We start from the raw sequence: 26,864 nt of genomic DNA, 5'->3' as shown, positions 1-26,864 counted from the left end.
GATGGCCTATCTAGAGTTATAGACTCAACAGGCACAGCACATGCTCTTAACCGTTGAACACTCTCTCCAGTCCTCCCCCTGACAAAGTTCCCACCTGAGTATTCTAAGAAGATTTCTAATTTGCAAGATATCTCCAAGTATGGCATACTTCATCTGGTCACTTATGCAAAGGAGTAGCTTCAGCCTTCCTTGGGCCTGCTGCTACCGCCTGAGCATAATGAAGGGCTTGCATATCCAATAGAGCCACTGCTGTGCTCTGCTGTCCTCAGCTGGATGCTGGGCTGCAGCCTGTGTTATCTTCCAGACCTGCTCTCCAGGATCAGGGGGACTGGAACATGGCCATTCCTAGAAATTCTATATCTTGTATGTCAAAAAGTGGTTGGAGGCTGGAAATCAAGTTACCCATTTTGTTCTTGTAAAGGGCAGACATATCTATGCGTGCTAACACCAGAGGGCTTTGTCTTCTGTCCATCTTTGCCCTGCAGGTGATCTTTATGGAGCTATAGGCTCTCCAGTGAGACTGACTCGCACCGTGGTGATTGGGAAGCAGAAGGATTTGGTCCAGCGCATTCTTTATGTTCTAACCTACTTTCTCCGTTGCTCTGAACTGCAAGAGAATCAACTGACCTGGAGTGGGAATCACAGTGACGATGACCAGGTTATAAATGGGAGCAAGATTGTAACTGCCTTGGAAAAAGGAGAGGTAGAAGAGTCTGAGTATGTGGTAGTTACAGTGAGCAATGAGCCTGCTCTGGTACCACCAGTCCTACCACCAGGGACATCTGAGAGGACGAGCCCTGAGCCTACAGTAGTAGCTGAGATCCCAGAAGGCATTAATACCGAACTGGGCCACAAACCTGAAAGAAACAGATGCAAGAGGCCAGAGCAATATTCTGAGGCCAGCAGCATGGGGTTCCAAGAGGCCGAAACTGACAATTCATGGACACCTCGAGGCATGTTCTGTGAGGACAAACAGAATGACCAACAGGTAGCCCAGGATTGTTCTTCAGGACCTCCCAGCTGTGAGGTGCCCAGGGTAAAAAGGAGGATGGACCAACAAACTTTCCATGAAGAGCTGCATGGCGAGATGCTAAAGAAACGAGCAGAGCGCTCAGCAGCCTGGCCCTGCCCTGACAGACATTCCCAGGAGGGTCCTCCTGTTGAAAAGGTCACTTTCCACATTGGAAGTTCCATCTCTCCAGAGTCTGACTTTGAAAGCCGCACCAAAAGAATGGAGGAGCGGTTAAAGGCCTGTGGACATTTTCATGGGGCAAGTGCCTCTGCCAGGTCTAGCATGGACACTGGCCTGACTCAAGACCAGCAGGCCTCTGGGTGCTCCTTCAAAGCTGACTTTCAGAAGGACATCACACCTCAGGACCACTGTTTAGGGGAAGAAGGTGTCTCTGAGAACAGAGGCCTCCGAGCCAACATCCGAGCCAACATGGCACATGCCGTGGGACAGCTGAGCCAAGCTGATGGCCCCCTTGCACCTTCCACTTGTACAGCAGAAAGTGGCTGGAGACAGCTGGAACAGACTAGAGATGTGCAATTAAAAGGCAACAAAGGACCTTCATCAGAGCCTGTTCCAAACAGATGTAGACAGCAGGGTGACCTGCTGATTGCTGCAGATGTCCCCTATGGGGATGCCAGTGGTAAGGCCAACTACAGGAGCGAAGGAGACATTCCCAGGAATGAAAGCTTGGATAGTGCTCTTGGAGACAGTGACGATGAAGCGTGTGTTTTAGCCCTGCTAGAACTTGGTCACAATTGTGACAGGACTGAAGGGTCCTTTGAAGTGGAACTGCCTCTACCAAGGTAACACTGCACTGGGAACTGGAGTCTGTCCATAGCCTGATGCTATGACCATGCTAGCCACTCATGGTCACATGTATCACATGCTTCTCTCTTAAATATTAGCCGATCACCACTTACACCCAGGGGTTTCCAGCCTGTCTGATCTCCAAGGATACACACCATCTTGGTGCGACTAAGTTCTTGGACAAAGGACGGTTGATGGTCTTTGCAGTTCTTGAGATACTGGGGGAGTCTTTACTAAAGTGGCCATGCTAGCAAGGAGGAGAGAGTTCCCTCATGTCTATGTAATGTGAATGGCTGGCTGTGGATGTCCTGCTTCTAAGGTGATGATAGATCCCACTCACTGAGACCCCCTCCTGCCGCTCGGGCCTCTCTATTAGCTCTCCAGCAGGTTCACGAAGACTGAAAGTTGCAATTAAAAGATTCCTTCTGTTGTTCTTCACTGTGGTGGTCACTGCTCTCTGCTGATAGGTCAGATTCACAAAGCACGCTTTTGGCACTATGATACCCAGCCTCATTCTTCATCCTTCTGACAGAGACTTTATGGTACATGTTCAGTATAATGGATAAGAATAGGATCTTGGGGGTTGGGGATTTAGCTCAGTGGTAGAGAGCTTGCCTAGCGATCGCAAGGCCCTGGGTTTGGTCCCCAGCTCTGAAGAAAAAAAAAAAAAAGAATAGGATCTTAAGTTCTTTAGACAAGTCTCACTATGTAGCCTAGGCTAGCCTTAAACTGAGAATAGGCACCTCCACATATGGCTTAAGAATGAAGTTTTAACTAGCCATGGAAATACTATATTTTTTCAGGCTTCCATTTTAATAAAAATTATCTCCTTTCTCCCAAATTCCCTCTTTTCTCACACTTATGGTCTTCTTACTCGATGACCCTGATAAGAACTACAGGAAAACTATATTTTCTTGTATTATTTGAGGTTTTGTTTCCATTGTAATATCAAAAGTTTGTGCTTTTTTAGCTGTGCATTTAATATTTCAAATGTTGTTTTAGGTCTCAGAGTACCAGCAAGCCAAATGTTAGAAATTTTGGCCGCTCACTTCTGGCAGGTTACTGCGCCACGTATATGCCTGACTTGGTGCTGCACGGAACCAGCAGCGATGAGAAGCTGAAGCAGTGCCTGGCAGCCGATCTGGTCCACACGGTGCATGTAAGTGACCAGGGTAGACCCACAGGATGACCAGCAACTGGTTCTCCAGCTCACATTGAAGGCATCTGCATAACGGATCGCTTGTATGGACATAGAGTGACATGACAGCCAGTAAGGTGTAGTTAAGAGTCTGGGGACTCTGTGAGCAGGACTGCAGAGTCCTGGAGCAGGAAGAGAGACTGCCTGTTTGGGGACAGTGAGGACGGTGGAGCACCTGGCTCCCAGCGTTCTCCTCCATCCTCCAGTTTCTTTTGCAAGAGGCGAAAGAGCAAGGGCACAGCTAAGGCACAGACCTCCGATTTTCTTCAGAGGTCAGCCTCCTGGAGCCAGAACGGGTGGGCAGAGTAAAGTGGGAGTGGATGGCTGTGGGCTAGCCTGGCAAACGTAAATTGGCAGATGGTGAGTGACAGTTTTATGTCTTTAGAAGGAAGATTGAAGAGATGTTGTGTATGGCTTGCTTTTTATCCAGACCTTGCAAGTTTCTAAAAGCAATTGGCTTTAACTGATTTGTCATTGAGCTCACTCTGATAGCCGGGTTATAGAACGATTTACAGGTATTACTGGGAAGTTGCCTGCAGCCACTGTTAAGTGCTTTTCTGTTATCTACAGCATGACAGGAGCTGAACACTTAGAGAAACTGTGTCAATGTGATGGACCTGTTTTAATTGTGCTGCCACTGGGCAGATGTGCAAGCATAGCTACTTTGCAATTAGAAACATAGGCTATCTGTGCAATAGGGAGAACCCTTGTTGGCTCATTAAGATTGTTGGAATGTGGCTTTGTTATCTCCTTATTGCACAGTTTTTGTTTGTTGAGGGGAGGAGTTTCTTCAGAGTAGAAAAGAAGACATTGTAGGTCATCTTTAGCCTTGAGCATCCACCCAGATACAAAGTGGACACAGGCTCAGCAGGCTAAGGTTGCTTGTATGAAGTAAGAAGGGCTCAAGTGGGAAGCAGAGATCAGGATCCTGCACCCCATAGAGGTAAAGAGCTGTAGAGGAAGTAGGTGGGATCTGTGCAGGGCCTACCCAGCATACATGTGCTTACCCAAATATGCCTAGTCCCACACACTTTAATCAGACAACTTCCCTCACCGGAACTGTCCTGAAATAAAACTGAAGTTTCTGTTATTTACAAGTGACTCACAGTTCCCTTCATTCTTACCATAGCTACCACACACTTTCTCTTATCATTTCAGAGGTGCTCATCTATCCATCCCATAGTATAAGCACAGGGCCCTCCTTACATGGTATCATGTCTCTGCACTGTCCTCAGTGTGCCTGTCCTTTGTGTGTTTAGCATGTGTTGGGACGTGATGGGACCCTGTTTATGTCGCCTCCTGCCTGTGTCCATACATGCAGAGCCCTTGGGTGTTTGCTTTCTGTGCTGTGTCGGTTTGATTCCGAAGGATGTTGGTTTTGTTCCTTTCACCTTTTCTCCACCAAGCCACAGTTCTGCTCCTAACAGAGGCTCAATTAGGCTGTAGGAGCTAGCGGTTGTCCTCAGTGACACTGAGCTCATGAGCTGCTGCACATTTTCCCCAAAGTGCCCAGATTCACTTCCTAACCACCATGGAAAAGCAATTTCCTGGTTGATAACCACTTCCACCTTATCTGTGACACAACTCAATTTCTAATTTCTGAATATTTGATTTTCACTGTTACCATCTACCTCTGTAATTCTTTTATTTGAGGAAATGGCCATATCTACATTATCATTCCTCTTAGAGCTTTTCCGTTTTCATTTTCTCCCTTTTAAAAACAGTATTTTTACACTGGAGGAGCTCTCATATCTTTAAACTATATAGTCATCTTGAGAGGTTAAATTTTATTAGGCATACTAATTTATTTCGTGTGATGTGAGTGCTTACAAAATGCAGTCATGTGCATACTGTTATATAGAAAATTGTGGATTGCTCATAAAAAAATCTTCAAGTTTTAATAATTTCATAATATGTCCAGTTAGTGGATTTCCAATTTCATTTAACACTCATCATCATGAGTTTTGCATTTGTTTGTTTGTTTGTTTGTTTGTTTGAAATGAACTCTCACTGTGTAGCCTCAAGCTCTAAGCAGTCCACCAGCATCTGCCTCCCAAACCCTGGAATTATAGGTGGGCACCATCATAGTGGTCCTGAGTTTTGATTTTGAAATGGAGTTTCACGTAGACTGCCTCTCTGATTCACACTCTGGTCTGTAACAATGTTGTTCTGTTTTTACTTTAAAAGGCACTTAACTTCCATTTACAAGTACTTGGGAAATAGATGTATTTTTAAAACATTGGTGAATTAACCATTCGTAAGGGACAGTGACTTTTCTGAGCCGAGCACATCGTCAGGAAAAGAAGCAGAGATAAGGGCTATGTGTACCCTGTGCACACTGAGAACTTATGGGGGAGAAGTGGGGGAATCCTGTGCACCACTTGCTTTCACAACCTGATTTGGGAGTATAAATAATTCCAGTCTCGTGTCAGGCTTTGGGGCTTGTGATTCCTTTTAAAGAAGGATTTTGAATAACTTGGTAAAAGCAACTCTGGTAAGTTCTTGATTGTTTTTTCTTAGACTCATGCATGGTTTAGATTATAAAATCTGGCTTTATAAATGTGCATTATATAGCCACAACAGACTAGCTTTCTTTGGAGCACAAGGAAATTTCTTTCTAGAACATTCAACATCAAGAGTATCTTTTTATTCTTTTTGTTATCCTAGACTCTTACAAAAGATATCTTTTGCCGTTTACTTTCATGGCTTTCATTGCCTTTCTCAAACACTAGGACTCAGGTTTTCTCGCGGTGTTTAACCCGTGCTATTTTTCAGTCTGATATTTGAACTCTTTCCTCCTAATACAAGTTACCCAGCCTCTGTAACAGTCCATGGTAACTTTCCCTATCAATTAAACGTATCCTTTCCTTCACCTTCCTGTTCACTGAATGAGAGGGGACACATGCATGAGCCAGCAACACTCATCTTGTGACCCCCCCCCCCCCCAGGCAGCCTCGTCTGTCTTCTGTGTCCCGCGTGCCTGCCAATGAGTGCAGCCAACTAGGCAGTGTTGGTGACCAAAGTGAAGGCAGAGGAGGGTGACAGACCAGTGCCAGGTAGCTTGGCTCTGAGTCCTGGTGTCACTACTCACCGAGACTTCCAACTAGTCAGCTAACATCACTTAAACCTAAGGATGATTTTTAGAGGACACAAGAACAGGGAGACTAGGATGCAGTGAGTAAGAGTTTGCTTTCCATGTTGGGGAGAAAGCTCAGTAGGAAAGTGCTTGCCCAATAAGCATAAAGACATGTTTGATCTCCAGGACCCATGCCTAAAATCCTGGGTGTGGTGCCATGCATTTATAATCCAGCACTGGGGAGGCAGAGGTGGAATGATCCCTGTAGCTCACTGCTGGCCACGCCCAGCCTCCTCATTGAGGTCCTCATGAGAGAACATGTCTTGAAAAACAGGATGGATGTGTGCATAGAACACTTGAGTTTGATCTCTGCCCTACATTCGAGAAGTTGGACCTCCAAAGAGGCAACCTAGGTCTGAATCATAGCTCAGCTCCTATTGGCTTTGTGGCCGTTGGGGGAAGTGTTCATCCTATAAAATAAAGTGTACTGATTTCATTTGAGTTTGAAAATTTCCATAATCCACATCAGGTGTTGATTCCAGTGCCTGGTATGCACTACTAAGCTCTCAGTAACTGTTAACTATTTAAACAGGAAGTGTGGAAAATCCTTATAAATGGTAAAGTAGTGTGACATGTTATTAACAGGTAGACAACACTGTGTTAGTTGAAACAGAATTACTTCAGAGTTTAGAAAGATGTGCAAGTGTCCTCAGCACTTCTTTGGTTGTGGGTGTTAGACACTGAGAGCACTGCTGGAGGTGGCTGAGTTGAGCCTGAGCAGAAGTTTGCCCTTTGTCATGTAACAAGGAGCCGACTGGCTTCTCTTACATTAGGTAAGGTCATCGGGGCTACAGTTGGCATCATAACAGTGATCTAGGCTTCGGGCATTTTTCAGACCAATCTATAAATAACAGTTGACTATAGCAGCCTGTTCCATTTAATTTTAAGAGCAGCAGCAGCAGCAGCAGCAGCAGCAGATTGACTCCAGAAATATCACATAGGAGTCAGTAGCACAGATAAGGAGGTTTGCTGAAAGCCTGGCTGTGATACGCACTCATGAATACTAATTAATTCATGTGGGCAACCAACCAGCCAGACTACAAAAGAACAGCCTGTCCCATCAGACAAGAAACCATTACTTAAGTAGCACATAGTATTAAATGCCTCGGGTCAGATCAACAGGCTAGAGAGGAAACCATTTTGGATGAGTCCCTTGTTTACAACACCCTGGCTGTTTTCGTTTCTCTAGGTTACATTAGTAACTCGGGGCCTGCAGCTCTGCCTTGTGCAGCTGGAGCTCTGAATGCAACCCCACCTGGGATTGGGAGATGTGTTTCGAGGGCTTTTAAATGAAATGAGTTATGTTACTGTTTGCTTTTTCAGACATCATCTTACCACGTAGCCCGGGTGGGCCTTGGAACTCGCAATCCTCCTGTTAGTTTCCTGTTAGCTGTGTAGAGTTCTGGGATTATAGGCATTTGTCATCATGCCCATCTCACTTGCCAGTCCCCCTTCTTCCCTCCTTCCCACTGACCTGTTACCTCTAACTCTTAAAATACATATTTTACCTATAACTGGATTTTGAGGATCACCTTTTAGTCATAAAGAGGACGGAAATCCTTACAAATGATCAGGGATATTATTTAGTGAGATCTTTGCATTGTGTGTGAGTATATATGTACATGCCTTCATACATATACATCAGTATGCATACATGTCCACGCATCTACAAACATGTGTCACTCCCTCCCATAGGCCTGCACTTACTGCGAACAGAAACAGAGGCTTATGTATTTCTTTGTATTCTTAGTGTGTCACCTGGTGCCTGGTGCATGAAAAGTGCTTGTTCTTTTTAAGTAACTTCATAAAACTGAGTTTAGAGCATTGTAGGTTTCATATTAGACTTGAAATACTGATGGGAATTTGCCTTTTTCTGGGGCAAAGAGATATGTGCATAATCTTCCTTCAGAGTCATGAAGAGGAAGAGTGGTGTATTTGACATGACGCCTGTCGCTCTTTGGGTTCATTTCATATTCTTTTACATTTATTTACTTTTATGGGTATAGGAGTTTTGCCTGCAAAGGCCAGAGGAGGAACTGGAGTTACAGATGGCTCTGTGAGTTGTCATGTGGGTGCTGGGAACTGAACCCCAGGTTCTTCAGAAGAGTGTTTGATTTTTTTTTTTTTTTTTTTTGGTTCTTTTTTTCGGAGGTGGGGACCGAACCCAGGGCCTTGCGCTTCCTAGGTAAGTGCTCTACCACTGAGCTAAATCCCCAGCCCCCTTGATTTTGTTTTATTTTGTGTGTTTTTTATTGACTCTTCTTGATTTCACATCAATGCATTCCAATCCCACTCATCTCCCATCCCTTCATACCCATCACCCATCCTTGCAACCTCTCCACAAAAGAAAAGGAAAAGGGGGGGGGGATCTTGTTGTAGAAGCTGCAGTGTATGACAGTGTGTCTCATGGTCTACCCTTTTGTCCACACTTCTTTACTTGCAATATTCAGGCTTCTGACTTCTGGTTCTCTGTCAGTACTACATCCTCACTGGGGCCCCTCTCAGATACCCTGTTGTTGCCCTGTGACATAAAGCTTTGGATCTGTAGGACTGGCTTAACCTGGGCCATCTCTACAGTTCCCTGTATTTATTTTCTGTACTAAGGTCCTTTGGACTTTCTGTCTTTTCTGCACACTGTTTCAGAGTTGAGCACATGTCTACTTTCATTTTCCCATTTTCTTTTCTGTATGAGATACTTAGACATTATGCCAACCTCCACAAAAAGCTGCAAACCTTCTCTGGCATTGAAGCCACACACTCCGTCATGGGACTTGGTTCTGGGACTCTGTGACCTTGTACACCTTGTTGCACCTTCAAACTGAATCTGATCTCAGCCTGGCTGTTGAGCTGGTGGTCACAGGCTGAATGTGGGCGTCATCCCAGGAAGCACAGTGACTGCAGCCACAATCACAGCACACAGAGGCCAGGCTTTTCACCCCTCCTGCTCATTGTGCTGTTCGGAGTGCCCCGTTCCTGCCCTGTGCCCATATTGGTCGTGGTGTCTTGTGGTTCTCAGAGGCCTCCACCTCCCCATAGCTCAGAGTGACTGCTGCACTTGCTGCCCCCTTCCTCTTAATTTGAGATAGGATCTTGCTTTGTAGCCCAGGCTGACCATGAATGTGAGCTGTTCTTGTCTGATCTACTAAGTGTTGGGAATACAGCCAGGCACCATCGTACAGGCTCTTGTCTCTTATCATGTGACAACTCTTCATTCTTAAGTGACTAACACTAAGCCTGTTTCCAAGAGAGAAATTCTGCTAAACAAATGTACAGATGGGATGTGAAGTGTAATTGTTTCTTCTGAGTCTTCATATGCACTAGCAGTCTGGTGGTGGCCTCTTGGGTTTCCTGACTGGCTTGGCTCTCCATGGTTGAAGGAAGTAGGCTGGAGAGGAGAGTCATGCAGTGGCAGACTTACTTTATCTGTTGGAAATCACTGGAGTGCCTTTTATATACGACAGGCTTATCTCTTACTCAGAGCCTCAAGTAGGAGGATTCCAGTGACTCGGTGCACCAGTGACATGGAGATGGCATTCTCCCTGCCAGCGTGTATGAGGACGTTATTGTTGGACTTTTAGGTTATACACCTAGGTCTTGGCAGTTCCCAAAAGCTACGCTTGTCCACCATCCCCAATATACCAAATAACTCGACGGTGTCCTACAGAACTGATAACCATGTAATTGTGCAGGACGCAAGCTCGGCTGGACGGTCTTCTATCCCCAGCAGTTGCTTGTACAGCTTCAGGGAGGGATCTCAAGAATCCTTAAGCAGTAAGAGCTCCTTGGGGCGTATTGCATTGCCTTTCTGAACCTTGTAAGTGTCATTTCCTGAATCTTAATAAGCGTCATTCCTCCTTCTAGGAAGGAATGTTCTAATTCTAAGGAAATTTCTGTCCACCAGTTTGTGTTATTACACACCTGAGTTTGTATGGTTTTATGTATGTATGTATGTATGTATGTATGTATGTATGTATGTATGTATGTATGTATGTGATAAGATGTGACCTTAAAAAATTCCACATGAGCCAGTACTTGAAAGGTCAAAGCAGGAAGACTGGGATTTTAGGGTCATCTTTACCTACATAGCAAGTCCAAGTCCAGTTTGAACTACATGAAATTGTCTCAGCACACCCCAGATCTGTTTAGTAAACTCTGCCATTAAGGTATAGCTAATAAGAAAAGGTTGATGTTAAAAAGAAACATAATTCTGGGCATTGAGGCACGCAAGTTTGAGACTAGTGTATGAGTCCCAGACTAGTCTTTGACTGTGTAGCAAATAAAAAAAATTAATATAATTCAGTTTTCCTTTGTACAGTGTGGTGCTACACGTGCTTTAATTATAGAACCTTCCCAGAAGAGGCTTGTTAGGTAAGGACCAGGCAGGGTATGGTGCTGTCTTTGTTAGCGTTTCTATTGCTGTGGTAAAACACCATGACAAAAATGAAGTGGAGGAATTTACTGTAATGCTAGTGCTAAAGGGGCTGAAGCAAGCAGATCAAAGTTGAAAGCCCTCACTGGTCCCATAGTGAATCCTGAGGCCACTAAGGCCCGCATACTGAGGGCATATCTCAAAAACACTAGTTAATGAAGCTCTAGGGCATAGGATGTGTGTGGTTTGTATTGCTGGAGCAACCCAGAACATGGGTTTTAAACTTCTTCCAAGCCTATAAGCTCAGCAGTTGACTTATAGGCCAGTCATAATGCATTGAAGCTGACTCCTCTCCAGTGGGCCTGCTTCTATCGAAAGGGCTATCAACAGTCAATAGAATCAATAGAACTCGTGTCATCTCTCTGACCCTGTAGAAGTTGAGCTCCCTCACTGTACAACCAGTGGGATCTCTTGATGTTTTTATCATTTCCCAGCTGCTTTTTCCTGGCTCTTTTTTAAAATTTTAATTTAATAAACTATAAGTCCAGTCCCCATCCCCCTCCTGGTTCACCTTTCCTGATTCTTGAGAATCATTTCCTTTTCCTTTAGAAGATTCTTGTTTTCCAGCAAATAAGTAAGCAGGTTCTAAGTGATTCTTTGAGGTGGATGTACATGGCTAACTCTACAGGAACACTAGGGAAACTGAGTGTGAAGTCTTTATTCTAAGAGTGTATAATTCTTGTAGTGTTTGAAGGCACTCTTCTGAAAGTGCTGAACGTTCTTCTCTTGTGAGTCTGTGTACCTAACAACAAACCCATGCTGTGAAGGGAGAGCAGGATGCTGGGACTCCACCATCTGTATGTGTGCAGCTTGCTAGTTAGTTAGTTAGTTAGTTTGTTTGTTTAGTTTGACACTCACAGATAGCACAATCACTGGGCACAGAACCTAGCATCCTAATTTCCCCAATTATTCTACGTTAGAAATCTTCCAGTGGATCTGCCACTTGAACTAACAACCTCCGACTTCCTACATTGTGTCCACCCGGCTCCCACAGTCCGAAAGACAAGTTCCTTTCTCCTACATTCTCTTTTCCTCCCCAGACCCGGAAGTCCTGGCTCCTCCTTGCTCGGTGTTTAGTTTCTCGTCGTCTTTATTATTCAATCAATTAGGGGAATTTCCACTATGCCTTGGTGTCTAAACTACAGTGAGGATCTGTGTTGGTGCTGCCATGAGGCATCAGTAGATTAGGGTTCTAAGTTCAGGTTCGAATCTCCCCCTTTAAGCTCCCACTATGTGCATTAACTATATCCCTGCATCTGTTGGTATATAATTTACATTTGGTCCTCACAGAAACTATAGGAGGTAGGCATTAGCCATACTTACCCAGTAAGTTAACTGAGAAGGTTCAAATGATTATTCCTGGACTTCATGGACCGTGTGCAACTTGTTATAATTCAGTAGGTAGCAATTCTCAAGTTCCTGCTTCTGTGCTAGGGAGGAAGCTTAAGGGAACTGCTGACCCACAGATCCCATGTCTCTGTCTGTGTTCTTTGTCCTTGCTCCCATGCTCCCGTGACCTAAAGGAGACTCAGTGTACTTTTCATGAGTGATCTTCCCCTTATGTTTCTTTTTCTTAATGAGTTGCTTTAATTTTATATACCAACCCCTCTGCCCTTCTTGACCATAACCCTCTGCTGTGATTCACACATAAAGAATGCTCTTCTTCAGTGCTTAAAACTACTCTTCTCATTGGTGGTGGTACCATACAGCTTGTATCACACAGATTGTTGGGCAACTGGATTGACACGCGCCCCTTCCCTCCCTTTTTCTGCTGCAGGGATATCATATAGGAAGTTAGGTCCTAGGACCCAAATCACCTACAAATCAGTGTTTTAAAGACTAGATTTTGAAGCTGAGCTTGGTGACAAATGCCTATAATGTGAGCATTCAGGAGTCTGAGGCAATAGGGTCACTGTGAGTTTGGGGCCAGCCTGGGATGCATACAGTTAGGCATACAGTTAGTACCCTGTCTCACAGAAATACTTTTAAAGTTGGTTCTCTAAGAATGCGATGAGCATGCTTTTAACTTATGGTATGCTGGCACGTGGCCAGGGGTAAATGGATGAAGGACAGATTCGAATTGAAAGGCCAAGCCTGTGGATGAGACCTCATCATCGTGCTGTGAAATCGGACTCTGACTAACAAAGCCTCGAGGGAAGTTCTAAGACCTTGGTGCCAAAGGAGCTGCATACTCCTCAGGCATAGAACCCAGCACTCAGCTGCACCCCTGTCTCTAGGGGTCTTTAGCTGTCTGTTGTAGAGAATGCATTTAATGTGTTACAAGTGTGAGGGAGAACAGAGTGTGTGGGAAAACCTTGGAACCTTCTGTAAACAAGAGTATACCATGAGAATTGTCTTGGCAAAAATGGCCTCATTTGTTCAAAATACCTTATCAAATTCTTCATTGGTACTTTTGCTTAAATAAATGGACAATTAGACCTTGCATGGTTGCTGACTCACTATGATGGGGGGGGGGCATCTTGATAGAGGGGAGACAGCAGGACTTATCAAGAAAGAAGTCAGGAAGTTCAGATAAGCAGCTTAAACAACCAATGGCCAGCACAGGGTGCTGGATGGTATCAGATAAGGACAGAAGGCAAGCCAGTACTGGTTTTCTGTAGGAAATGAGTTAGAAAAGTGCTCGCAAGCATTGGCTGTGCAGTCTGCTCCCCTGGGGCAGGGAGCAGAGCATGGAGCTATAGTGGCTGTGCTAGTGCGAGGCCCTCGTGTGCACGGAGGACACAGTGGGCTCTGTCAGAATGCCTACTGGTGAAGAAGTCACTTTCTGATCAGTTTGTTTTTTGAGCCATAGGAACAAAGGAGAAAAGATGTTTCATTATTTATTAGGAGAATGCAAATTAAAATGACTACACAGCCTGTCTGATGGCTACAATTGAAAACATACAGTCTGAGACAAGGATCCATACAAAGTAACAGAAGCTGGGAGATGCAGCGGATGGCAATGGAGCCACTTTGCAAAGTTAGGCCTGCACATGAACCAGCGTTTCTTTTTTTAAGATTTATTTATTATGTAAACAGTGTTCTGCATCCATGTACACATGCAGACCAGAAGAGGGCACCAGATCTCATTATGAGATCATGAGCCACCACAGGGTTGCTGGGGACTGAACTCGGGACCTCTGAAAGAGCAGCCAGTGTTCTTAACCTCAGAGCCATTTCTCCAGTCCTCCTGTTCTGTTTGTAGTGGCCAAACATGTGAAACAATCTCTCTTCATCTCCTTCTCCCTTTCTCTCTCCCTCTCCCTTCCCTTCTTGCTCCCCTTCCTCCCTTTTCTCTCTCCCTTCCCCCGTCCCTCTCCTCTTTCCCCTCTCTCCTCTTTCTCAACTTATTTTTTATTTTATATATATGAGTGTGTTTGTCTACATTTAGGCATATGTACCACATGCATGGCTGGTCTATACAGAAAATGGCAGATTTCCTAGAACTGGAGTTACAGACAATTATGAACTGCTATGAAGGTTCTGGGACCTGAACCCAGGTCTTCCACAACAGCAATATAGCCGTGCCATCTCTGGATAAATGAGTCGTGCTATACTCTTACAAGAGGGTACTCAAAAATACGAATAAGGCACTAAAATGCAATAATTACAGCTATATCTTAAAAGAAGCCAGACACAAAAGATTATGGACCATGTGATCGTATTTATATGAAATTCTACAAAAGTCAGAACAATAGTTCTATGTAGGCTTAGATTTTTCAAAACCTACTTTATTTAGGGTTCTTAAACGTTTCAACCTCCCTCCTAACCCACTGACCATAGGTAGGGAAAAAAAGGTTGATAGGAAAAGGGTGTTGTGGACCTGTTTAGAAGTAGTTCCTTGGGGTGGTTCCACTCATTGTTGTCGGGATACCAAGCAATAGCAAGCACCAGGTGAATCAGTTGAGGTGGCTTGATCTAGCAGAAACAGCGCGGCTCCACCATTTAGGTACAAGTCATGGAATGGCCAGAATCAGCAGGAATACCATGAGAAGTTCTATGGCACATTTCTCTCTATGAAGTGAACACCAGCAAAGATCAGCTAGGGAAGCGTTGCATGGCATAGCAACACAAGAGCGTCCTCCCGCTGTTTGTGGGGTTCCATTTATCTTCTTTCTAAACATCGTGCACCCTCTCAAATGTCTGTGTTCAGCCCTTTTACAAGACAGCTTCCAGGAAAGCATCATGTGAGACGACTGAGTTGTTAAAGAAACCAGAAATGTCCACTTCAGTTCTAGGAGGCGTAGTATTAGTTGTTGCTGGGATGACTCACTAGAGAGGTCTGACTACAAAGGAACTTGAATTTCTGTGGTCCTGCAAAATTTTAATACATGATTTTGATAGTGGGTGCACAAGTGTGTGTGTGTATATGTATATATATGTATATATATTTGTTAAGCTCATCCAGTTTACATATATAGTGAGTGAATTGTAACGTGTAAATTACATCAATAAATAAGACAAAATGACGTTCAAAGGAGTATAAAAGGCAAACTTCCAAATAGCACACCAGTACCCTTCCAACATAAAATGATGGATACTTATCAGCCATATGACCCATGGGACACTTGCATAAGGCTAGGAAGATTTTATACTCTAACATTATGACTACTATTTTTAATAAAGTTTCTTCATAGCAAAACAATCAATTTGATAAAATTAAATGTAATCATTCTGTTATAAAACATCACACCTACATATTATTCATATCTGTACTCCCAAATTTCGAGATCAGTTTTAAAAGTCAGGCATTAAGAAAATTAATCAGAAAAACAGCCTTTCTGAAGATTTAAGGATAGAATATTAACAATGTCAAAATTATCTCCCAGAAACTAGGAGTAGTATTCCAGATGAGAAAAGCAAGCTGCTGACTGGTAAAAAAGCCTCCCGTAGCATGTGGATAGATATCAGGTCTCAGTGCTCCTATAACATGCTGCTGTCCATACCACCCGTGGAGCACGTGCAAGACTTGAGGCTTTGGGCTTGGATGCAGACCATCCCAAGGGAGCTTTTACTATTTTACCACCAGCTCCTGCTACTAACTTGTCACATATATGAATCACTAGCTCAGCTATTTAACACCTACAGAACTACAGTTTCCATCTCGGATCTCTGGATCTCTTGTGGGTTGCTACAGGAAGGCAATGAGTTCAGAGCAACTACAGGTAGAGCAGAAGCCCAATTGAGAGATGAGATGTTTAGGAGGCCATTTTCTCTGTTATTTCAAGGTTATCTTACTTTGTGTTTATTTTCTGTTACTGTGATAAAATACCCTGACAAAACCAGCGTAGAACAGAAGGGTTCACTTTGGCTCACTGTTTGAGGTCATAGTCTGTCACTGCAGCAGGAGCCTGGGTACAGCTGGTCACACTGCATCTGTGGACAAGCAGGAGAGAGTAATGAACGTGTGTACTCTTCACTTCCTCCTATATAGAGCCCAGGTCCCAGCCTAGGGAATGGTGCCACCCATCATGAGCCAATCTTCCCACCTAAAATATCCCAGTCAAGACAGTCCTTTATAAGCATGCTCTAAGTCTCACTTGACAGCTGAGATTCATCATTACAGACGTTTATACCTTATGATACAGTTTATTATGAAGTATTTTTAAGAAAAAATACTCAGCAGCCAGACTTTAACCTTTTAGATTCATCTGGATCAATAAGTTCTCAGCCTCATTATAATTGATTATTAGAAATTATTGGTATGCATAACCACAGTTACTAAAGAAACTTTGTTTAACAATTAAAGCTGTAACTTTAAGGAATTGGTGCTGGTGGTGGTAGTATTGTGTGTACACATGTGTACACATACATGTCTGTGTATATGGAGGCCAGAGGTCACCCTTGGGTGTATTCCTCAGGTTATCTGTCCACCTTCTGATATTTTTTTGTTTGTTTTTAAAGGTGTGTGTGTGTGTGTGTGTGTGTGTGTGTGTGTGTGTGTGTGTGTGTGTGTGTGTACATGTATACCACAGCACATTTGTAGGTCAGGACAACTTGAGCGTGTCCTTCTCAGGCACTGAACTTGGATTTAAGCGCTGCTTCAGCAGCACACCTCTCTGAGTACCTGTCAAGTTCCAGGCTTCTGCAGTTCGCACCTTCATCCTGTAATCTCAGACAGCACTCTATCCATTCCGAGCTGAGAATGCCAATCCACCGTCTCTCTCTTTCAGCACCCAGTGCTCGATGAGCCCATAGCCGAAGCCGTCTGCATCATTGCAGACACTGACAAGTGGACTGTCCAGGTGGCCACAAGTCAGAGGAAAGTGACGGACGCCATGAAGCTGGGCCAGGATGTCCTGGTCTCTAATCAGGTGTCCAGTTTACTCCAGTCCATCTTACAGCTCCATAAGCTTCACCTCCCCGCTGATTTTGTAAGTATTTGGTCTTCTGCCATCAGTAATCATATAGCTGGAAAATGGCTTTTATTCAGTATTCTGATTATAAAAATCACAAGTTCGGACACATCATTTTTAATATATTGAAGGTTAGCGTTAAAGAAAAATGGAGCATGCAGCATCAGACCTGCAGACCGGGCACAGGACCGGACGGAGCAGAGGACAGTGCCTTCTGTACAAAGCAGATAGTAAAGTAGATAAAGGGAACAGAGCCTAAAAAGCAATCAGAGTCCTCCTTGGAGAGCGTCTAGACGGGTCCGAGACCAGCCAGTTTCTGAAGGGAGTGTAGTTTCTTCTGTTCTGTGAGCACCCTCCCAGTCCATTGCAGGTGAATGGAAGCACTTCAAATTTGGAAGTTCTGTGTAAGAACTTAGAACATGGTGTCAGCTGTTCCTTTCCAAGTGGGATTTGATAATCACTTTTGTAACATTTTAAATAGAAATGAAGAACAGCCTAGAAAGTCCTAGAAAATTATTTGCAGTTCCTCCCTAGTCTGTGGGATAGATTTAACAAATTTCTTTTGATATGTGGTATGTGTGCAGAGAGGTTGAAAGTCTGTTTAGGGAATGAGAGAGAGAGGTTTGTGAAGGGGAGGAATGAAAGGCACATAACTGGCAGCTTAGGGACAGTGGCCATAGGGATGCACTTGCAAGTGCCTGCCTTTCTGCTTTCCTTCCATCAGTGCAGGATTGCTTTCTGCAGCACAGCCTGAGCTCAAAGCTTCCACCTTCCTCCTGGCCTCAGGAAATAGCACAGAATTATTTAACAGCAAAACAGGAAGCTGAGTATCCGTTAATACACTGACTGCCACTTCACTGGTCACCTAAATTCTTACGGTGGGGTCCTCAGTTGCACCATTTTGCACACAGTCAGGACTTTGGTGTGGGCTTTCTAAAGATGGGTATGGACACTGTCATACTGTAGCAGGTCAGGAAAACCTTGCAGCATCCCTGGATTTCACTTGTGTGGCGGATGATTCTGAGTGTCTTTGAAGCTTAGGTTTCTTGTTTGCATCATGAAGATGTTACAGATATGCTGTAAGGATGCTCTGAGGGCCAGAGAGGAAGCGCTGCTTTTTTTTTTTTTTTCCAAAAGTGTCAAAGTACCACACCAGCACAGGTAGCTTTAAAACTCACTTGCATATATATTCACAGTCAAAGGGTGGTCATGACAGCCAACTCCAAGTTCTACTTCTGTGCTGCATAACCTCCCAGAGCCTCAGCTTATCTGTACATCTGAAAGAGTGAATAAACGTACGAGTGTGCTTCATGAGCTTAGGAAAAGTAGTTAATTCATACGAAGCACTTGGAATCATGGCAGATTTTACAAGCCACCAGTAAGTCAGTCTGATTGGCATGTCTTGGTGACAGTTCAGCAGTATCGAAGGTGTAAGAACTGGCAACGCCTTTCATAACAATCTTTATTTGGCTCTTAGCTGAAGCGTGCTCTGCAGACTGTGGGTCCAAGGGGCGTCAGGAGCACCACTCAGCGTTATTATGATCTCACTTTATCCTAGAAGTGTTTTGATCTGTCCTGATTTTGAGACTTGAATTTCCTTTTCTGTAAGGGAAGGAGGAGATATTAGACCCTGTGGTGGTGTTACTGTCTTTACAGATGCTGTCATTGGATTGTCTAAGACATGGTTCTCATTGTCTGACATCTTAGCTATCAAAGCAATAATTTACAGAACATTCCTTTTGCTTCATTTGGTAGAAACATACATGGCCACTTGGTAATACATGGATGACTTACTTAACCTGGGAAAACCAAAATCCAGAAGAGTTCCATCTAAGCACTGCTTACATATGAAAGGAAAAAAATAGCTAAGTTTTAGAAGTTGAAAATTGGGTTGGGGATTTAGCTCAGTGGTAGAGCGCTTGCCTAGCAAGCGCAAGGCCCTGGGTTCGGTCCCCAGCTCCGGAAAAAAAAAAAAAAAGAATAGAAGTTGAAAATTACATTGCATCTCAGGAATAAAATCTTACAAAGAAGGGAAAACTACTCAACATAACTCTATTTGATTATGAAGCTTTAAACTATTTTTTTGTAAATGTGGTTTTTTTTTCATTTAGTATACAGTCCTAGACCCACATTGCATCATATACTTTTTCTGTAGACTAAGAACGCTATACATAAACCACTTTAAGACTTAAGAAGTCACTATAATTTGAATGTTCTTGTTGTGTATCTTGTAACTCTTATTAAACACTTACAACTTTATTCCATAGCGAACCAAAAGTTGGTAGAAAAATTCCTCTGCTACTTCCCTATGCTCATTTAAGGGACCATTTCTGAGATCGGTGGTATCCCTTCAACTTGAGTAGTGCTTACATGCTGTTGGGCTTGTCCCTAGCACAGTACCTAAGATGCTAACCAGTGAAACACTGAAAGTGCCCTTGTCTCACAGACACTTTGTCTGCCCTGATGTTGATCAGCCCAGATGGTCAGGATCAACATTTTCAAATGCATCTGTTAATCCTTTTACCTTGAAAATGAGAGGACTGATGGTCCAGAAGGAAATTATGCATGATGGAATTACCCTGCCAAAGCCTTCGAGTATCTCCCAGAGACACTTAGACAGCTGCCTGCCAAGTGCAGAAGCATTTGCTGCCGGTGAGAGATGTAGATGACTGCAGTTCTCTAACCACTGAGGCTGGACACCATCCCAAGGGTGAAGACATCCCCCAAATCATGTCTCTCCTATTGCTACTAAAGACTTAGTTAAAGGATACTCTCGATACCAAAATAAAAGTGAGGGACATTGTTCCAATCATTCTGCTTTTGGGAATGTATTATGCCAGAACAGTCTGAGGTGTAGGAAGAAAACAAGAACTAAAACATTTTCCACAAAATTATACCCCAAATGTAGATTTCCCCATGGCTAAGTAAATAATGGTAAGTTAACGTTCTCTAGAGCATTGGCCATAAACATGGCACAGTAAGGAACTCTTAAATATGAGATTATTGCTAAGTTTCTTAATGACAAGAAATTTTGTGAACAGAGGCATAAAGGACGAGTGCAAAAATCCACTTTTGCAACTCACTGCTCAGTAGGGTTTTGATACACTTAAGGAGGAATGTGGTGCTCAAGAGACTTAACATTGACGACGGTATTGACCATAAGACTGGTTCCACGGAAAGAGAGTTGACAACTTAAAAGCCAAAAAACAGGAATGTTCATGCTTATGGAATGATTTAACTTCTGTGAAATGTTTTCTTTTAAAGATACTAGAATGATACCATATAACAATGTTAATAGCTATTTTATGAAAAACTCAAGCTGGTAGTTTTGGGGGTTAAATCGAAAGGGGGGCAATTACAGCTGTGTTTGTAGAACTAACTAAAGAGAAGCCCCGCTCTGACCCTGGCGGATGCTGCAGTTGTAGTCCTCATTGTGAATGCTGTTGGCTTTGCAGTGCATCATGCATCTGGAAGACAGACTACAGGAGATGTACCTCAAAAGTAAAATGCTTTCAGAGTATCTCCGGGGACACACACGTGTGCACGTGAAAGAGCTGAGCGTGGTGCTGGGGTGAGTTCTGGGAAAGGCTGGCCTTTCTCCAACGTGTACTGGCTGCAGTCCGATGCAGCACGCACATGCACACATGCACACACACACGACCTATTGGCCTGTGTCATTCTCTATCTACAGGATCAGTATTTCTCACTGTGCCCAGGGACAGTCAGAGGTGTGCCCATTCCCCAGTGAGTTGCAGCTTGTAGGCTGGAGTGACATTTGATCTAATTCTATCTCTTCATTCATAGTGACACTGTAACAGTGTAAAAGACACAAGCTATGAGGAGTAGTAGCTTGTCTTACATGGTGGAGGAGGTGGGAGGCTCTTTGAGTGGACCTCCTGAGCTTACTCACCCAAGGGAAGACCTGCTCAATACTAAGAATGTACACTATCTTCTGAGGACACTTGTCACACTTTATCTACAAAACCTTCTGACTCCACTTTCATTTCAATAGAAATAACAAAAGGGACTATACCTATGAGGGATTTCCCTCATATTCCTGACGATGATTCTGCTAATTTGGAATAAGATACTACTATGCCTATAATGTCAGCCTTTAATTTTTTTACTAAGCCTGATAAATTTTTGTTTTATTTAGTTAACTTTGTTTTCCTTTTCAAGCAAGCTTTTTCGTTTGCTTTCTTGCTTGCTTGCTTTTGAGATGAGGCATCACTGTTTAGCCTAGGCTGGCTTTAAATTCAGAATCCTTTAGCTTCAGCTCCTCCACTATTAGTATAAGCACGTGCCACCATACCTGCCTCTCAGTGTTTTTTTGTTCTTACTTCTGCTGCTGCTATTGCTACTACATGTGTATGTGAATGCATTTGCGTGCCACATATATGCACATCCACATGGAGAGCAGAAGAGGGATATCTGATCCCCTCAAGCTGGATTTACAGGCTGTTACAAGATGGCAGACGTAGATGCTAGGACATGTGCTCTTAACTGCTGGGTCATCTCTCCATCTCTTATAGTATTAGTTAACAGTTAGACCTCAAATTCTTATCAGATTTTTCTATCTTTTACAGCTAGATTTAGTTAGTTTTTCCTATTGTCTTAGTCACTGTTCTATCACTGTGAAGAGACACCATGACCAAGGCAACTCTTGTAAAGGAAAGTATTTAGTTGGGGCTGCTTACCGTTTCAGAGGTTTAGCCTGTTGTCATCACAGCAGGGAGCATGGTGGCACACAGTTAGACATAGTGCTGCAGAAGGAGGTGAGAGTTTTATATCCTGATCCAGCACCGGAGAGACACTGGACCTGGTGTGGCTTTCAAAGCCCACCTCCAGGGACACACTTCTTCCAACAAGTCCACTCCTAATCCTGCTAATCCTTTCAAACAGTGCCACTCCCTGGACACTAAGCATTCAAATAGATGAACCTGTGGCTGTCATTCAAACCGGCACACACCTGTTCTTTTTGGGTAATCCATTCTAAAGTATTTTCCCTTTTGGAGGCATCGAGCTTTTGCAGTTAACTTGTTAGGTTCTTCTGCTGGTTTTCCTTCTTAGCCTCATACTGTAATCCTGCCTCAGATGCCCCACTGCTGGCTCTATTCTTGTGGTTACAGGACTTTATCCTACTGTCAGACTCCAACAAATGGCCATTCAGTCTTAGAAAAACAGCGAATTTTCAGAGAAACAATTAGGATATATTCCTCAAACTGAAACCCTCCAGTTCTCCCCTTCCCACGACAGTTTACCAGCATATTATACCCAGTGCGCTGTAAAGGTCAGCCCATACCGTGTCCATCTGAAGTGATGGAACCTCTTCCTTTTCCTCAGAACACTCAGCTCAGTAAGTTGCAGGCCTGTTGCTTGAAGAACCTGCCTTGTCATTTCCTAAGACTGGTTTAAGCTTAGCGTAAAGGCAGTATGCCTTCAAGAGGAAGGAGATGATGAGGAGACCACAAAGCACAATGTAACGTGGTAATGCAAGGAGATAGAAAAGTCACCCTCGGGCATGACTTGGATGTCCCCTGCTGGGAGAGGAGCAACCTTGTACCCACTGTCCTCTAGGGTGAACCTCCTTTGAAACGGTGTCTACTGGGAGGTCTTTTCTTTTTCTCATCTCTTTTACTCACATGTTTTCCTTACATTTTATTTGTTTTATGTATGTAGATCTATGTAGGAGCATGCATTTTCCAGGGTGCATGTGTAGGAGTCAGGACAACTTGCAGAAGTCAGTTCTCTCTCTCCTTCATCATGTGAGTCCCAGAGATGAAACTCAGGCCATCAGCCTTCACAGCAGGTGCCTTTACCAGCCAAGCCATCTTGATAGCCCTGTTTTACGTTTTCATTAGTTTTAAAAGATGAGCTAGACTAGAAGCTGGTGCCTAGAGGTAATACTTCCTTATGAAATGATGCAGTTTTCACACACTCTCCTTGCATCTATTAACACTCAGGATTGAATCCAGTGACCTGCCTCTGCTGACTGCCATCGCCAGCACTCACTCTCCGTATGTGGCTCAGATCCTCTTATAGCCGACTGCAGGACCAGAAGGAGGAAGCTCTCTCGATGATGGCAGAGGCCTGAGAACACGGACCAGTCGCCCGCTCGCCTGCCGGCCCGCCCGTCCGCCTGCCCCTCGTTATTCATTCGTGTGGCTGCTGCCTAGTGGCTGGTACATTGGGAGGCTTGTGTTTACTCCATGCAGTGGCACATTGTGATTGTTCTGGAACACTCTGAGCCATTGTCTCCCAGGAACCAAAAGAAAGTAGCCTTTCTGTGGGAGGGAAGCACCACAGTCAAACTAGGCAGACACCCCCATGCTGTTGAGTAGAATACTGAGGGCTGACTCTGGAGTAGAGGGTAACCGATATCTAGAACATTCCAGCAGGAAGTGTTTCCTGTTCAAGCAGCTACTGTTGGACACAGGATGTGGAAGAGGATCGCCTGTTGAGGAGAGAGTGCTCAGGAGACCCGTGCTCATCCCTTCTCAGAGCTTCCTGTCATTCCAGTACAGCCACAGGAGGTCTGAGGGGGATTGCTGGTGCAGTAAGCCCAGCAGTCAGGCAGCATGCTGTTCGGAGGGTGTTTTGGAGTACTGCGTAGTCCGACACTGGGCGCTCCTCTCTGGATTCCGTGTCTTTAGGCTTCTCCAGAGAGACCATTTACCAAAGCTGTTTCCATGAGCTCAGGCTCAGGCTCTTCTGTGGCTGAGCTCGTCCAGCCCAAGCCTCTTTCCTGCTAACAGTCAGCGCTGATGCCTGTTGATTCTGTAAGGTGCAGCTGCCCGCTGGGGAGGGAACCCTGCAGCTCCGACAAGGACAGCAGGCAGCTCAAACATTCAGAAGCAATCCATGTGCGATCTCAGTTCTTACATGATCAGTTCTGCACTTTTTAATCCCTTTCATGTTCTTTAAAAAAAAAAATCTTCCCAGAAATTTACTTGAGCATTTATAAAACTTACCAAAGTGAAGAACTGTAAAAGTCCAATTGGTCATTAAGTCTAAAGAACCTTAGTTTACTGACCATAAAACAGTCTATGTTAAATACTTTAAAAACAAAAATTCTGGTGTTTAAAAGACAGGAGCCAGTCAAGTAAAGTCAAACACTGTCAGCTCCTCAGACCTTCCCACGAGTCTCTGATGCCTGAGAATGTGGGATAGCTTCTAGGAGCTCTGTAGTTTATATCTGATCAAATCCAGATCCATGTGACGTGCTTGTCTCTCTTCATTACAAATACAAGTTGAGGCCATGTGCTCCTCATGCTACTGGGGACAAATGCTAACATTATCTCTTAGAAGTGGGCCAGAGCATGGACTCTCACGGCCCCCTCCTTTTCCTTTTTTTCCTTCTCTCCCTCCTCTCCCTCCCCCTCCTCTTCTTCCTTTCCCTTCCCCTCTCGCCCTAAGCATCTCTCACATTTTGTGATATGTGAAAATAGATGGTGCTTCAAGGCACTTAAGATCTTTAATCTGCATTTTTCGTATTTCACAAAGTTGAAGCGCCCCATTCTTTTAAATATCTTTCCATTTTCTATGACCTGTTTGCTGTTTTCAGTTTCCTGGCTCTATGATGTCATCACTTGCCAGGGAACCCCACATGTGGCTCAGCTTTCCAGGCACTTGTTTTTCCTGGGTGTGGGTGAGCTATCATGGCAGATTTCATAGCCACCCTTACCAGCTTAGAACTTCCCCCTTTCTCCTGGCTTCCCATTTTACATGTGGACTCTGCCTCATTCACCAGCTTCTGAGGTTTTGGAGAAAATAACCCAATACAGAATCAGTTCGTTTCTTGTATTGACAGCCAGAGCTGGGACTTGAGCTGTCATCAGGTTAATTCTCAGCTTCATGAAGAAAAACTTAGCCCAGCACTTCAAAGCCCGAAAAAAATTAAACCTGCCTCTTAATCTAATGTTCCAAATTTCAGAAGTGGGAAACCCTGGGCTCACATAGGTTATCTCAGCACCCCATCATCACTTACTAGTACAGAGAAAGATGTGCTGCTCTTCTCCTGGCTCCCAAGGTATGAGGCGTTCACATTTCCTTTGTCTTAAGTTCAGCCTCTTCTCAGAGGTGAGAAAACAATAAACAAATCATCTCATGGACTCCTGTTGAGACACACCACATCCCGTACCATGGATGGCGTCGTTCTGTCATAGCCGAAGAGTCCAAAAAGGTATCTCACCTTCTAGGCATAACTCAAGGGAAAAAATTTTTTTTTAAAAAAAATGTTTAAATAAAGAAATCTACCTCAGTTGACAGGATTCCACCTATCCTTGGGGTTTCTTCGGCTCTCAGTCTTACCTGTTAGGTGTCACGGGGCAGCACTGCTTGTGTGACTAAGCAGGCACAGCAGAGCAGAAGTGTGTCAGTGTCCCGTGACGACCTCTTTCTAGCATGCTGCAGTTTTATATTAAGTTGATAAGTGATATGAATGTATAGGCAATTGTGTATGTTCTCAAAAAGGACAATGGGAATTTAAAATGTAGCGTCCACACTTGTGCATAATCCCAAAGTATCTTATTTTATCAGTGTTAAATAGCTTTTGTACAGCTTCAGCCCATTTTCCAGACGTGTGCTGTTTTATACAGAAAGTAACTCATGTTCTCACACCTCATGGAGCTGCGTTTACACATCGCAACTTTTTAACTTAACCATGATTTTTCAGAATTAACTTTTTTGGAGGGAGGAAATTCCCCACTTGCTAAATAATACTAAACAGTGTCTGGGCTCTTAAAAATCAGGTCTTTGGATTTTATAAACCAGGCTGTAGCTTTTCAGGTTCCTCATTAGTAGGATGTAAATACAGAATATAAAACAGCTCTCGTTCTTTCAGTCCGGAGTTTCCCACTGATGCACTCTTAGGTGTTATGTTCACACAGACTTGCGTCATTAAACTGAAAAGGTCCGTAGCTTCTTTTAGTTAATGTGAACCCTTTGTTTTTATTGTGCTTGGCGGAGAAGAATACAATTCTTGTCTAAATCAAGCAGCCCCCTTTGAATGTTAATTTTTTAAATGTTAAAATTTGGTGGACATCTGGAACTTCTATTTCCATTATGTTTAAATTTCAGTGTTTTAAAAAGGAGACAACTCTGAGCTGTGTTACTATTGATCTTTCATTAAGAGAAATTGATAGGACTGGTTTCTAAGTCAGCAGAGTGGATATGACTGTCAGTGTGCAGAGACTTTTTCCTAAAACAACATTCATGTATTGTTTTGATCCATCTTTCTGTGACATTTGGTGCAATAAACTTTTTGAATTTATCTTGCTTATTTTCCTGGCGCTGCATGATTTGTTTGCTGCATTTAATCAAATACAGAATCTCTCGGTGACTTTTGGTGAACCAAGGTCACTGTATGTCAGTACTCTGGAAGTGCAGGGAGATTTTGGTTAGCAGCCTGCTGAGTGAGACCACTGGCCCCAGCACTCTGTTGAGCTTTGGGCCAGGAATGTCAGGAGACAGGTCCTGGGGCCCATGAGAATGCCCCAGAGCCAGGCTGTGTGACCTTTAATTGCCCTACCTGACATTCACTGTAATAAATCTGTACTTAATAATCTAAGCGGAACACTTGTAGTTTCTACCTGACATTAGCATATGATGAATTTTCCAGGAACGTAACCGTTGTCAAGCCCAAGGTTGTGGATTTACTTTGTAAGGACTTTAACAAGCACTCACTTGATCTTTACTGGGAACTGATGGACTTTTGGAAATTACAGCAACAGCAACAGCAGCAGCAGCAGCAGCAGCAGCAGCACCTGTGGCTCTTGTAAGATCAGGGCAGCAGTACGGTGCATACCTGTCAGTGTGCAGTTGTAGCCCTTGCCTGCATGGAGCCCTGTGTATACACATAGGCATCTCTCTACCTCTTTATATCTAAGCTCCTTCTCCAAAATGAAAATGTTTACATAGCGAATCCA

At 43.8% G+C, this 26,864-nt stretch overlaps 2 protein-coding genes across 5 annotated transcripts in view; one reads left to right on the top strand and one right to left on the bottom strand.

Annotated features, from left to right (window-relative positions):
- The window catches only part of Fnip2 (folliculin interacting protein 2), a 111,765-nt gene extending 85,556 nt beyond the window's left edge, over window positions 1–26,209 (top strand). For 3 of the 4 annotated variants that reach the window (XM_008761100.4, XM_008761099.4, XM_008761101.4), the window contains 5 exons: window positions 486–1,815; window positions 2,822–2,978; window positions 16,756–16,956; window positions 20,394–20,509; window positions 22,902–26,209. In XM_008761100.4, coding sequence (XP_008759322.1) covers window positions 486–1,815; window positions 2,822–2,978; window positions 16,756–16,956; window positions 20,394–20,509; window positions 22,902–22,980 — 1,883 coding nt within the window. In that variant the 3' untranslated portion in view covers window positions 22,981–26,209. The remainder of the gene's footprint in view (window positions 1–485; window positions 1,816–2,821; window positions 2,979–16,755; window positions 16,957–20,393; window positions 20,510–22,901) is intronic. The other variant, NM_001271167.1, reaches the window with a different exon arrangement.
- Spmip2 (sperm microtubule inner protein 2) overlaps window positions 18,387–26,864 on the bottom strand; it is a 114,493-nt gene continuing 106,015 nt past the window's right edge. The window contains exon 5 of the mRNA NM_001024301.2: window positions 18,387–18,540. Coding sequence (NP_001019472.2) covers window positions 18,493–18,540 — 48 coding nt within the window. The 3' untranslated portion in view covers window positions 18,387–18,492. The remainder of the gene's footprint in view (window positions 18,541–26,864) is intronic.

The sequence above is a fragment of the Rattus norvegicus genome, chromosome 2, assembly GCF_036323735.1.
Source record: "Rattus norvegicus strain BN/NHsdMcwi chromosome 2, GRCr8, whole genome shotgun sequence".
In the NCBI taxonomy this organism is placed as follows: domain Eukaryota; kingdom Metazoa; phylum Chordata; class Mammalia; order Rodentia; family Muridae; genus Rattus; species Rattus norvegicus.
The sequence above is the reverse complement of the archived record's forward strand: the minus strand, read 5'-3'. Positions and strand labels throughout refer to the sequence as shown.